The 13,258-nt window shown below is 37.7% G+C and overlaps 2 protein-coding genes across 4 annotated transcripts in view; both read left to right on the top strand.

Annotated features, from left to right (window-relative positions):
- Positions 1-5,807, top strand: part of LOC778867 (proteoglycan 4) — a gene marked incomplete in the record, with an annotated part of 8,841 nt that extends 3,034 nt beyond the window's left edge. The window contains 10 exon segments of the mRNA XM_018813005.2: positions 192-964; positions 1,732-1,847; positions 2,178-2,290; positions 2,623-2,698; positions 3,010-3,308; positions 3,571-3,669; positions 3,896-3,959; positions 4,252-4,362; positions 4,783-4,945; positions 5,326-5,807. Coding sequence (XP_018668550.1) covers positions 192-964; positions 1,732-1,847; positions 2,178-2,290; positions 2,623-2,698; positions 3,010-3,308; positions 3,571-3,669; positions 3,896-3,959; positions 4,252-4,362; positions 4,783-4,945; positions 5,326-5,527 — 2,016 coding nt within the window.
- Positions 5,808-6,369: 562 nt separating this feature from the next.
- The window catches only part of LOC100186869 (cysteine-rich protein 2-binding protein), a 17,642-nt gene continuing 10,753 nt past the window's right edge, over positions 6,370-13,258 (top strand). Inside the window, exons 1-12 of one of the 3 annotated variants that reach the window (XM_002121880.4) lie at positions 6,370-6,633; positions 6,992-7,103; positions 7,407-7,535; positions 7,948-8,120; positions 8,478-8,584; positions 9,053-9,178; positions 9,522-9,663; positions 9,969-10,104; positions 10,506-10,623; positions 11,010-11,165; positions 11,886-12,004; positions 12,545-12,631. In XM_002121880.4, coding sequence (XP_002121916.1) covers positions 6,480-6,633; positions 6,992-7,103; positions 7,407-7,535; positions 7,948-8,120; positions 8,478-8,584; positions 9,053-9,178; positions 9,522-9,663; positions 9,969-10,104; positions 10,506-10,623; positions 11,010-11,165; positions 11,886-12,004; positions 12,545-12,631 — 1,559 coding nt within the window. In that variant the 5' untranslated portion in view covers positions 6,370-6,479. The remainder of the gene's footprint in view (positions 6,634-6,991; positions 7,104-7,406; positions 7,536-7,947; positions 8,121-8,477; positions 8,585-9,052; positions 9,179-9,521; positions 9,664-9,968; positions 10,105-10,505; positions 10,624-11,009; positions 11,166-11,885; positions 12,005-12,544; positions 12,632-13,258) is intronic. The other 2 variants (XR_003396102.1, XM_018813007.2) reach the window with 2 other exon arrangements.

Raw genomic sequence — 13,258 nt, 5'->3', positions numbered from 1 at the left:
TATTTTCTCGTCCTGTTTAATAGTAAACAAAGAACACTCAAAGAATTATAAAACCGTATCTTCACGACTCCCATAGTCCGGCGTTATTTGTTTAAAACACGATTAAGATATTTTTTACATTATGTGCTAAAAGTGTTTTCCATCTTACTCCTACTCTATTAATTGTTGACATATATTTGTTTATTTTATAGAACAAGCCCACCCCCACAGTATCCAATGCATTAAAGACAATACCCCTGGACACCAATACATCAAGTATCACTAAGAATGTCACCAGCACTACAAGCACAGGGAAACCATTCAAATTCATTGTGGCTTCAAAACAAGACCAGTTCAGCGTCAGAAAAACAATGAAGGCTTTTCTACCTGATGGTGAAATGAAGGAAATACGAACAAAGTCAACTTTCTCGGTCCCGCTTTCTAAATCATTAGTGACATCAGTTGAGGATGATTCAAGCCCAAGCATGGTGTATACAAGCCCCCTTGACAACAAGAAACCTGCTCATAAACCTTTAGTTTACCCTAAGCCTATAAGAATAGACAAACCTGGCAACAAAGTTATTCCAGCTTCAACTAAGATATCAACAGTTAGCGTTAAGTGTACGCCAGTCACGCCAACGGTGCTGAAACCGACTACACCCGTGGTTCTACCAATTCCAACGTCATCAGAATCGGGTCGACCGTTTAAACTAATCGTTCGCAAGCGATCACCTATGAACCAAGATGGTAAAACAGTTCTACCCAAAGTCACAATATCCACAGCTACCCTTAGCACCACAAGCTCCACCATCAAAGTTGTGAAACCAGATGCAAACCAAGTCTATAAATGGAAGCTGCAGAAACCAATGAACAAATCCGAGATTGTTCAAGTTTTAAAACCAAACTTAGCGAAAACAAGCTCCCCTTCGAGTTTCAAACCAACAGTAACAACCATTCCAACAACTGCAGTTAATAAACAAGAAATGTAAGAACCTTTTTTTTTCTTTTTAAATAACTTAACACGTACTTAAATTTGTTTATACAATTTATTCTTTATTGGCTTTATTTGTGGTTAAGGTCCTGCAGTGTGGCACGCCATAGGTTTTAGTCTAGTTGGCTCATTACCACAATAAATTTAATTAATAAGACAAAACATCCCCAAATTTGTAAACTTTATAAAACTCCTGTTTCAAAATTTGGGAATCATGTGTCTAACGCTGCGCAAGTAACTGTGTCACACCTCTTGCAGACTGATAAACATGACACGGAGTAGGAATAGCTTACAAAGCATGGGATATGATAGCATGGGAAAGATAGGGATAGCATGGGAAAGATAGGACATGGGATAGCATGGGAAAGATAGAACATGGGATAGCATGGGAAAGATAGGACATGGGATAGCATGGGAAAGATAAGACATGGGATAGCATGGGAAAGATAAGACATGGGATAGCATGGGAAAGATAAGACATGGGATAGCATGGGAAAGATAGGACATGGGATAGCATGGGAAAGATAGGACATGGGATAGCATGGGAAAGATAAGACATGGGATAGCATGGGAAAGATAAGACATGGGATAGCATGGGAAAGATAGGACATGGGATAGCAACAACAACAATTCTTTGTGATAAACTTTAGGTTCACAGCTCACAGGTGTCCTATCACCCAGCCACCCCTAATATTATGAGTCATTATTTATGACTTCGGTAACGCATTATATACCACACCCCAACCCACACGTTTCCACAGACCAACCACCAAAGTTGTGACAGTAAGCAAACCCCTCATCAAAACCGGTGGTGCCATTCTTCCTAAGAAGGTTGATCAACTCGTTAAGTCAAAAGAAAGAAGATTCACAAGGAAAGGTAAAAAGTAAAACTAATCTTGGTTAACTATCTGTAATTGCCTGTCTTAAACACTGCTGCGGCCCAATGGGGTTACAGAGCTTACTGTTAGAGGATATGAATTGATAGCTTGTTACTGCAACCATTATACAGAAAAACAATCACCCACAAAGTTGCATACATGGTAACTCGTAAGCTGGCATGAGGTGTATGAAACAGAACACCAGTGTTTTTATAAGGACTGTTGTTGCCCCGCCACGTGGGAATATATAAATGCATCATTGTTGCCCACCTGTGTATAGAAACTCATATATGCACATAACCCAACCCTCAACCATAGTTATACACCAGGTATGCTGGTAATGTTTGAAGATGGAGTGAAACAGTGGGTCGACAGCATGCGTAACGTAACTTACGCTGATGATGAACCAATCAAGTCATGGAGGGTCAAACCTGGTACTAAGGTAACGCTCTATTGGATAAACATGGTATTATACAGTGTTCTAATTTTGCTGTATTTTGCAATTTAAAACAAGTCTTCTGCTGACTTAAAAAGTGCATTTTACTACATAAGTAATCTGCCAATGTTAAGACTGTCGTAAATATGTGATTCAGAGTCTCCAGTTGGAGTGATGGGTCAACTGTGGCCTAATCCCAGGACCCATGGCGTGCACGCTGTGACACCTCACCCATATAGAATAGAACAGTGTCTTGTGTGAGATTCACACTAGAGGAGATCTACACTTGTTTCTATATTAGGAATATATATAAGTTTAATAAATACATTCTTATCTAGGTTGCTGTTAAATATTCCGATGGTTTATTCTACGATGCTGAAGTCATTTCATCGTACGATGGATCTTCTACGACTGGTGGGTTATGTTTCATATTTATCAACGAATAAATTTATTTGAAAAAAATTATCCTATATATATTCACTTCGAAGCGGGCACAAAGTTTTTGATACAGAACACCTGTGTCATAAAGACTGTTGTTGTCCCTCCATGCGAGGATATATAAGTTACATACATGGTAACTTGTAAGCGACACGAGGTGTATGAAACAGAACACAATCATGTGTTATAAGAATGTCGTTGCACGACATGCGAAGATAAGTATTCACATTTCTCCACCACACTAACAGCCACATTAATCCATGTTATAACTTCATTACACCCAACAGAAGCAGATACTGCAGAAAAGAAACCTGTTGAAATACCGCAGCCCAAAACCCCTGTGCCACCCATAAAGAAAGTTAACAATATCCTGAACCGACCTGTTAGGAAAACACAAACTATAGAAGTAAAAAACAAAGTCATAAAGCTTCCGAATCAACCTGAAGACCCGAAACCACTTTCTGCTAAAGATGAAGAAATTGCTACAGAAACGAACTTAGCAAAGAAAAGAACTCCAGTCGTAAAATACCAGAAAAGGAATTTGAAGCGGAAACTCTCACCACCTCCTATTGAGACTGCTGCCAGTGTGAGTGTTTCATGAATCCCATCCTTTTTGTTTCATTTTAAAAAATTACCACAATAGCTAGAAGTATTATTTTATTATTTGGAATTTTTTGAAGAGTAATATTTATCCTGCCATGACGGGGCAAGACAGTCGTTATAACACCAGTGTTCTGTTTCATACATTAAGAAGCTAAACTATAAATGCTTGTTATAATTTTGTGTGTTTTGTTATAATACCATTGGAATACCGTCAAAATCTCATTAGATAACTTCACATTCCTCAGGAATCCGACGAACAACCGGTTCTTAAAGTACCTCGTGTTCACATCAAGAAAATGGCAGAGAAATACACAGTGTCTTGTGAATCGGATGTTTCAGATGAGGTGGGAAATACAATGATGTATATTCTATATGAATCCTATAGTGAGGCATGTCACACCTATAGTGAGGCATGCCACAGGATTTAACCCAGGAAGAACGTTAAGGGTGTCTAGGGTGTCAGCCCAACTTATTAAACAGGGGTGACATCATATGTTTAAGTATTATTTTTTTAAATGTTTGTTTTTTAATACATATATTATTTAAATTTGTTTTATTTTGTTCAAACAGACGGATAAACAGCAAAGTGTGGCCCACCCACCTTCCACTGCAAGCAAAGCTGACAATTCAGAAGGTAAGGTAACTTGTTTCAATTGACTTTATTTAAGGATAACAGCTTATACATAGGTGTCTAAGGATAAATACCCAAAATAGCAGCAGTGTCGAGCCTCGAACCCATTCAACCACTGTACCAGACAATGATTTTAAGAGATTTTGTTTATTAATTGTAAGTTCACCCACAGATGAAGTATTAAAGACATTCATGAGCAAATATTACACTTTCATCATTTAGTTAAAACGCTCCTGATAAGAAATTCAATGTTTTGCAGATTCTTTTGTAAATTATATTCCGTTTTCCACTGCAGGTGAAGTTATAAAGACAAAATGTCCGACCTGTTTTCTCGTATTTACCGACGAAAGCGATTTCAATCGACATCATAAGAGTGTTTGTCACGCACAGGGAGTCTCACTTACTGGTATGTTGTATGTGCTATGATAACTAGATACTTAAAAAGTTTAATATTCTAACTTAAATGTACCTTGTTTGTTGTTACAACAGCAGTGTTCTGTTTCATACACCTCATGCCCGCTTACAAGTTACCATGTATGTAACTTATTTATCCTCGCATGGTGGGGCAACAACAGTTGTTATAACACGGGTGTTCTGTTTCAAACACCTCATGCCCGCTTACAAGTTACCACGTATGTAGCTTTGTGAGTGGTTGTTTTTTAAAAAATTTTTTTATAAAATCTTTTTTTTAAAGTTTTTGCCAAAGGATACACACTACTTTATCTTTGAGTTAGTTTTGGACTGTTGTGCTGGAGTAACTTTACATGGAAGGATCAAGTTTTATGTTTGTGCAAGGACAAACTAAATATTTATTTTCTCATTGCAGTACGACCAGGAGGTGTGTTGTCCATAACCACCCCTGTTGAGGTGGACGAGAATGCTGGCCCTCCCCCTATTTTCGCCACTGAGCTGAAGAAACGCGAAGATGCCGAAAGCAAAGAAGAGGAATACGTTCCACGATCCCCGGGAGGAAAAAGATTATTTCGCCGGTAGGAAGTTAATAACTGTTGATATGCTTGTGTTGTTAACAACTTATAATATCTTCGAATAAGATAGCGAAGATCAAATTAATAAAAACAACGAAGAGAGGGGAATTAGCAACAAAACAACAGTTGTTAAAACCCACTGCGGGTAAAAACTACTTTCTATTCTGTATGGGTGAGGTCCGTGAGGACCAGGGATTTAGGCCAGACTTGGCCCATTACCGCAGAAAAACTACTTTAATAAAAGTATTAAATAAAACCAACATACAATAAACTCACCAGTTGTACTTCTTGAAACAAATTAAGATGTAATTGGAAAAAAAGTGTGGGTTAAAACAGATGTTATTTGTTGCCAATGCTTATATTAAACAGCTATTTTCCCGCAGTGGTACACGCATTCTACACCGATGGCAAACTCCCAAAGGTAGCAGTCGTTGGTACAACGGTAAGATCTTACGCCTTCTACCAAACAAAGTTGGCAAGTCGGAATTCGAAGTAGAATATACGGACGATGACCATGACGTTGGGCCGTATGCTGTCACACTGTGCGATGATTATCCCCATGATATTCGTGTTATTATTAGATGAGATCCATTTGGTTCAAGTTTTCTCATGTTTCCAATCATAGACGCCAAACTTTATAAACACAGGGAAGGCAGGGATAGTTAGAAACACAATCTTGTGAAACAAAATTGACTTAATAATTGTAACGTTTACTGATTAATGCAAAACACTTTAGGGTTGGCCTGCCTACCCTGCCACCCCAGGTTTGGCGCCTTTGTTTCAACCACTGCGTTTCCTGCCATTTGTTTCACCGACGTGTTCGGTTTGTCGTCAAAATATAAAATTCCAGCGTTCCTGTTAAGCACGTGAGAGTGTCATCTGCATAAACTCCGTGTAGAAAGTATACCCAAATATCCTGATCGTGTTTTAAACAATTAACAACCGTCTATGGAAGTCGTGAGGACACGGGCAAGTTTACCAGAAAGAAACGGAATGACAACTTCGCATGTTAACTGCTAAAGAGACCTTTGTATTATTCGCTTTTCGTTTTGGCTAGGGCCTCACTATACGCAACACGGTAATGTTGTAGTGTCTGAAATAAGATGCCCTAAGTACCACTACGTCTTTTGCAGGGACAGGTAACCATTAAACTCGTCTTGGGTGTTTTCGTACCTTTGATTGGTGGAATTCGTTTTTATGGGAGTCGAATTTTGGCTTAGCATGCGCTGTGTTTAAACCGTTACGTTCGGTGTTTTACTTTCGCGTGATGTAAACTTGAAATTTTACCTAAAAATAAACGAAGAAATACAGTTCAGTTTCACGCCTTAATCGCTATTTTTTGTTCGAAAAATACAAAACGCGTACGCAAATGTGTGTTTTGTTGAAATCTCTTCTCTCCACAAAAATAGTAAATAAACATGGCGCCCACTGGCGCAAAATTTAAAGTGACATTTCTTAAATTAACGACATAATAAAAACACAAATGCAATTATAATAGGCAGATAATATCCTATAGTAGCCGACTGCTGTATGTAAGATGTCAGAAGTTGAACAGGTGGACGTTGACGTCACTTCCACTGAAGATTCGGCCGAAAAAGACAAGAATTTATCGAAATGCGCATATTGCGAATGTGCTAAAGATGGAATTCTTGCGTTTCATTGCGATGGATGTAAAAGTTGGGTCCATTCAAGTATGTATCTGCTAATGTTGTAAATCGTTATTGTATGCTATACCATATATTTTAAAAGAATATATATATATATATAAATATTAAGTTTATGTTTATTACATAGGGGGGTAACTAAAGGGACAATTACTCCAACCCAGTGATTACCAATAGTTTGTCTAAATTGTGAGCCACCCAAAAAACATTCCCCACAAAGTTACACACGTGGTAACTCATAAGCGGGCACAAGCTGTATGTAACACAACACCCGTGTATTATAACAACTCACGTTTTTCCGGCCACGCAAGGTTTTTTAACAAGTTAAATCCGTTCAAAGATATGCTTTCAGCAAATTCTTCATCCAACTTTTACTTTACCCCAGATTGCCTACATTCTGGCCCCCCAAACTCAGTGTTGGGCGATAATTATTTTACGTTCATGTGTTCCTCATGCAACGGCGGAAAAGAAACTTACACCAGGATGAAAGTGACGTGGTAAATTCAATTACTTTAATACTTTTATTCCTAGTCACGAATGCTTATTTTAGCTACATCTGCCCCTCAATTGCTTAGAATTTAATCTATATTGCAGACACTAAGTAGTTATTTATTGCAAACTGAGTTAAAGTAATACAATTCCATTTTAACTAAGTTTTATTTTTTTTGCATTTTTTGCAGAGACTGACAATGTCATTTGGGCAAAATATATATATTTTTATACAATTGAACTAAATTTTTGTCATCTACATTTTCGTAGCGCTTGATTCTTTTCAATAACTTTACCATTCTTCCCTCCAGGATCCAAGTTGTGTCATTATCTTTATACAACCTTGCCCAAACAAGCATGGGGAAACAGGGATTCTTTAAGTGGAAAGAAGACATTTGTCTTTTTATTGATAAACACTGGGATTCATTCTTTGGGGAAAGGTAAGGATATTTAGTTTGGTAAACACATTTAGAAAGTACAGATCCCAATTTTACCGCATTCTTGCAACAAATATGGTTCAACGTTTTTTACCGGATGACTTTATCGGAAAAAACATGGACAACACATGTTTATTGTGTCGAATGTTCGGAAAAATGTTGTGTCACTTACAAATGTCTTTGGTACAATTTAGTGCTTTGTAATGTTTGTTATTGCACTTTCACAATTGTACGTATTCAGGATCTAGTGCTATGGAATTGTAACAGGGAATGCATAATACCCCCCCCATATAAACAATTAGTTGGACTTGATTTTCGTGTGTTACATTTTCGTAGCACATTTATTTTTCTACAATTGCACATTCTTTCCCACACTGTAAGCCCATATATTAACTTGTATTCAATCCACCCGCAGCAAAAAGAAGACAAACCAATGGACATGTACAGTGGGCAGTGTGCTTTCAGCTGGCAACCCCATCAGGTTCCAGAGTGGGCACGGCATATTCAAGGACTCTGGTTGGTGGAGATTGGTCGACCCGACACAAGCCCCTGAGTATGTTCCTGGTGCCGTGATCATTAACACACCAAGTAAGCTGTTGTTTTGTTGTTTATTAAAAAGTTATAAAAATATATGTTTTTTATTATTGTTTATGGAAGGGTCATTAGGCTATACTTATAAATGTAAGTCTCCGATTTTTTTTTATATTGTTGGTTTAGCATTTAGACTTTTTATTTGACCAATAGGCCCGTAGCGTATTTTAATGACTGTCGTTTTGATGCTAATTTTTTTTTATTTATTTTTTAATTCAATTATTCCATATTGTATTTATGCGCAAGCAGAGGTGTATGAAACAGAACACCCGTGTTATAAAGACTGTCGATGTTACATACGTAGTAACTTGTTGCCCTATCATGGAGAATAAACAACTTACACCCACCCACCAGAATACAAGCCACGTCGCCTCCCGTTTGGATCGGGGCGATCCGGTTCACGTAGAAGATCGCACATGGTTCACGCTCGGAATGCAAGGTTAAAGAAAGCTGCGTTGATTGTAAGTATTCTGTGGTGTGGTCGGGGGTAACTTATATTGAGGCTGTAAGTAGAAAATGCTTGTTGCATAAGTTTAAGAGATGCATCCAATGAGTTATTGAATAAAAGAGACCTTTTTATCCTCGCATGGCGGGGCAACAACAGTTGTTATAACACGGGTGTTCTGTTTCATACACCTTGTGCCTGCTTACAAGTTATCATGTATGTAACTTATTTATCCTCGCATGACGGGGCAAAAACCCCCGGGGGGGGACCCAAATTTTGGTTTATAAAACTCCCCGGCCCTTATGAGTTACAAAGGATATATCTAACTTGAATATCGTATAATGAGCTGGAACAACCAATAAGTGGTAATGGCGACTGTTTTTTTGTTACTGTGATCTGTATTTTTTAATCAAAGAGTAAATACATATGTTATGATTTGCAGTATATTTATATATATATACATAAATTTTTTTCCCAACACCAGCAAGAAGCGAACTTAAGTGAAGAGAAAAGTCCCATAGACTCACCCGTGTCAAACGTGTCCAACGTGTCAAATATTGCGCAAGATTCACCTCGGCCTTCCTCGCCTTCAAGTTCTATTTCATCCTTGGTAAGTTGGGATTATTGTCTTGTATTGGTTAATGTGAGTTAACATTACTTGCATCAGAGTTTTACAATTAGTATCTTGCCCTACAGTTTGTGCATTCTATGCTGTATGTGCACGTCAGGGGGCCTGAGATTTATGCCAGAGTTGGTCCACTATTTAGCATTGTATATGCACATTCTATTCTATATGGGTGAGGTCCTACAATGTGGGTAGCCTGGGGTTTAGGCTCGGTAGTATCAAGAACCACATAAAAATTGAAAAAAATATGAAAATAAAAAAATAACCTGAACTATAAAGAAAATTACAAAAGTAAAAATATTCTGTTCTGTAATTACCATCTTTAAAGGACTTCAAGACCCAACACACAAAAGAAGCGAAGATCGACCCCACCCTCCCCCTCAATGCTATCAGTGATGAATCGGACACCGAGGATATTCTGCACCAACGTGGTGGGGAGGGGGGAGTGGGGGGTGATGGGCATAGGACTGGTGGGTTATGTTATATATAGATGGATGGGTTTGGCTTGTTACCCAACAGGGCGAGCACCCAGTGATTGCATAAAGTTATAAGGGCATAGTCTGCTGGAACAAAGGCCTGACACAAAGTTGACATTTGTCGGCAAAATTAATTTGTAGAAAATGAAATACCCAACAATTATGCCATGATACAGGCTTGACAGATGCTCAGCCACAGCGTGAAATTTAATTTATAAAAATCCTAAAGTTATAAACGTCTAACATGCTGGCCATACAGTGTTACTTCTAGTTTACCAATATTTGTTCCAACCCCCCAGAAGCGATGGAAGACACCTCCAGCTCGGTGGCATCCGTCCCCCCTTCAATCAAACCAAATGTCACAAAGTCGATGTTCCTTCCGGAGAAAAGAGAAACCAAACCCATTGTCGCAGCTGAGGAAGATGATAAACCAAAGTATGTTCACTGTTTAGTTAACTAACATGAAACTTGGTCCCAAAGTCAAAATATGTTCAATGTTTGGTAAATTAACAAACAGTTTGTTTTCCTTAAATGAACATTTGTGGAATTCCTCTGGTCGAGACTAAAGGATCCGGGTCCAAGGCTTGTTTCTACTACCCTTATGGGTGGCACCTAATCAATTTTTCACAAAGTCACATACGTGGTAACTTATAAGCGAGTACAAGGTGTATGAAACAGAACACCCGTATTATAATGACTGTTGGTACCTTAACATGCAAGGATAAATAAGTTACATGCAGGTTTTATTCATTTAAGTTTTAGCAAACCGCCTTTTATTTTATTTTATTATTATTTTACCTTGGCCTTTTATTACAAAACCTTAATATTAACCTTAGGATCCGAATGATGAATTTATACGAGGAGCGAAAACTTGTGAAGAAACTTCTCCATCACTCTAAAGTTGAAGATGATGTTGATGGGAGGAGGTTGAGGAGAAAGTTGTTGCTTAGACAGGTGGTTTGTTATACATATTTATATATATGTTTGCTGTTGCTGTAAAAATATTATAAGTCTGATATAAATCTAGTTTGATTTTTTGGAAATTATTTCAAAACCAGCATTTAGAAAAAAGTTTATTATTAAGACTCCTAAGGTAGGTGAACTGTTATTGATAAACTAAGCAGGTAGCTGTTATATAAGTGTTTCTGTTATATATTACACTTTTCAAATGAATGTAAGAAACTCTTCTGCCATTTATTTGCATATGGATGTTTCAGCGTCATATACTCGCTGTCTTCATCAGGCTGATGAAACTCAACAGCGCAAAAATTCAAATACTCTTAAAAGTTGTGTTGAAATGCCACCCCCGCCACTCCTTACATTGCACATATACTCCACAGAAGAAACGTCAACTTGGACTCTCTGTTTTCAACTTTGATGACACAGTACGTAGGTTGTTAAGTAGGGAACAAAACCTCATCATACCAACATCAGATGGTCCCAAATATAACCCGGTGGTTCAACGTGGGGAGCACCGGGTGTTGGATCGATTCTTGGTGGGTTTATATTCATGGTTGGATGTAACTTGTTTATTCTCGAGACTTAGCCAGGCCGCTTGAGTCAGAACATAAATAAAGGAATTCACTATCGCGAACACGTCACTTTCGGACTTACAAGGGTGTTGGGGTAATGGCCAACTCTGGTCTAAATCTCAGGTCCCATGGTGTCTTCACTGTAAGACCTCACCCATATAGAATATAATGTGCATATACAATGTTGGGGTAATGGGCTAACTCTGGTCTAAATCCTAAGTCCCATGACGTGCCACACTGTAGGATCTCACCCATATACAATAGAAATGTTGGGGTAATGGGCCAACTCTGGTCTAAATCCCAGGTCCCCAAGGACCTCATCCAAATAAAATAAAATAGAATAAAACTTATTTATTCTCTTCAGTTGTTGCTAACAGATAAAACTTTACTTTCATATTTGAATGTAACTAGTTATGTGCCTTGAATTTTTTAAGATTATTTTTTAACATTTTTTTCTGTAATTTCCCTAACTCAGCAATTACTATTAATTGTCTTGCCCAGTTTTAAAACCTTATTTTCTGACCCAAAAATGAGCACTTTAAAAATAGTTGCAAAATCTATGTTGTATTTCCCCAATCCTATTTTGAACTAAAATTGATCTATATTTTTTGGACTAAAATTGGGCTGCACACACTGTGCCACTATACATTAAAATAGTTACAAATTCTATATTGTATATTCCAGTCATCCGACCCCAAGCTATACGGTGCGGATGAATCTCGACGGACTTTCAAACAGAAGCTGGTTGGATCGAACGAGCTAACATCCGAACAACAACTGATAGTCAGTCCTTACACACAAAGGTTGGTGGTCGTATGTAGCTCATCACACTATTTTATCTAACTTTCTTGAAATCAAAAGCAAAATTGTTACTTTCTGTATAAAAAAGTTATGTATATTACCTTCTACCAAGCTAGTTTGGATATGGAATCTTTAGTTAAATTTGCTAAACATAATCTTTGCCAGTGTCTTTTATGCCAAATGTTTGCGGTCTCATATGTAGCTCATTACACCAATTTATCTTACTTTTCATAATTTGTACACAACAAAACAAAGAAGATTTGTTGTTCAGTGTTAGTTAGTGATCCCACAGATACGCTTGTATGTTCCGGACACAAAGCTACGTATATGTATTGTATTACAACAGTGTATCTTACTTTTACCAAGCTTTTTTAATGTTATAATTAAACAGCATTTCAAAATTGTTACTCCATGTAAAAAGCTATATTTTTTCTAAAATACAAAAAATATGAAAAATGTTATATTATGTCACGCCACAACAACTTTGTTTCTATTTATTTTATTTTATTTTTTTGCAGTTTAATTTTTATGCACTTTTCCAGAATCCTGAAGCCGTTCATTCGAAGAGATTTTGAAACGAAACCTCCAAAGTTAAAAGTTCTCATTGAGATCGTGGAGAATTATCATAAGTAAGTTTGATGGTTTACATATAATAATACGTGGTAACTTGTAAGCAGACACGATGTGTATGGAACTAAACACCCGTGTTATAACAACTGTTGTTGCCACGCCATGCGAGGATAAATAAGTTACATACGTGGTAACTTGTAAGCAGACACGATGTGTATGGAACAGAACACCCGTGTTATAACAACTGTTGTTGCCACGCCATGCGAGGATAAATAAGTTACATACGTGGTAACTTGTAAGCAGACACGATGTGTATGGAACAGAACACCCGTGTTATAACAACTGTCGTTGCCACGCCATGCGAGGATAAATAAGTTACATACGTGGTAACTTGTAAGCAGACACGATGTGTATGGAACAGAACACCCGTGTTATAACAACTGTCGTTGCCACGTCATGCGAGGATAAATAAGTTACATACGTGGTAACTTGTAAGCGGGTACGAGGTGTATGAAACAGAACACTCGTGTTATAACGACTGTCGTTACCCCGCCATGCGCGGATAAATAAGATACATACGTTGTAACTTGTAAGCGGGCACGAGGTGTATGGAACAAAACACCCGTGTTATAACGACTGTCGTTATCCCGCCATGCGCGGATAAATAAGATTACATACTTATAATT

This window comes from Ciona intestinalis, chromosome 8 (genome assembly GCF_000224145.3).
Source record: "Ciona intestinalis chromosome 8, KH, whole genome shotgun sequence".
Taxonomy (NCBI): Eukaryota; Metazoa; Chordata; class Ascidiacea; order Phlebobranchia; family Cionidae; genus Ciona; species Ciona intestinalis.
Note: the sequence above shows the minus strand (reverse complement) of the source record. Positions and strands in the feature narration are given on the sequence as shown.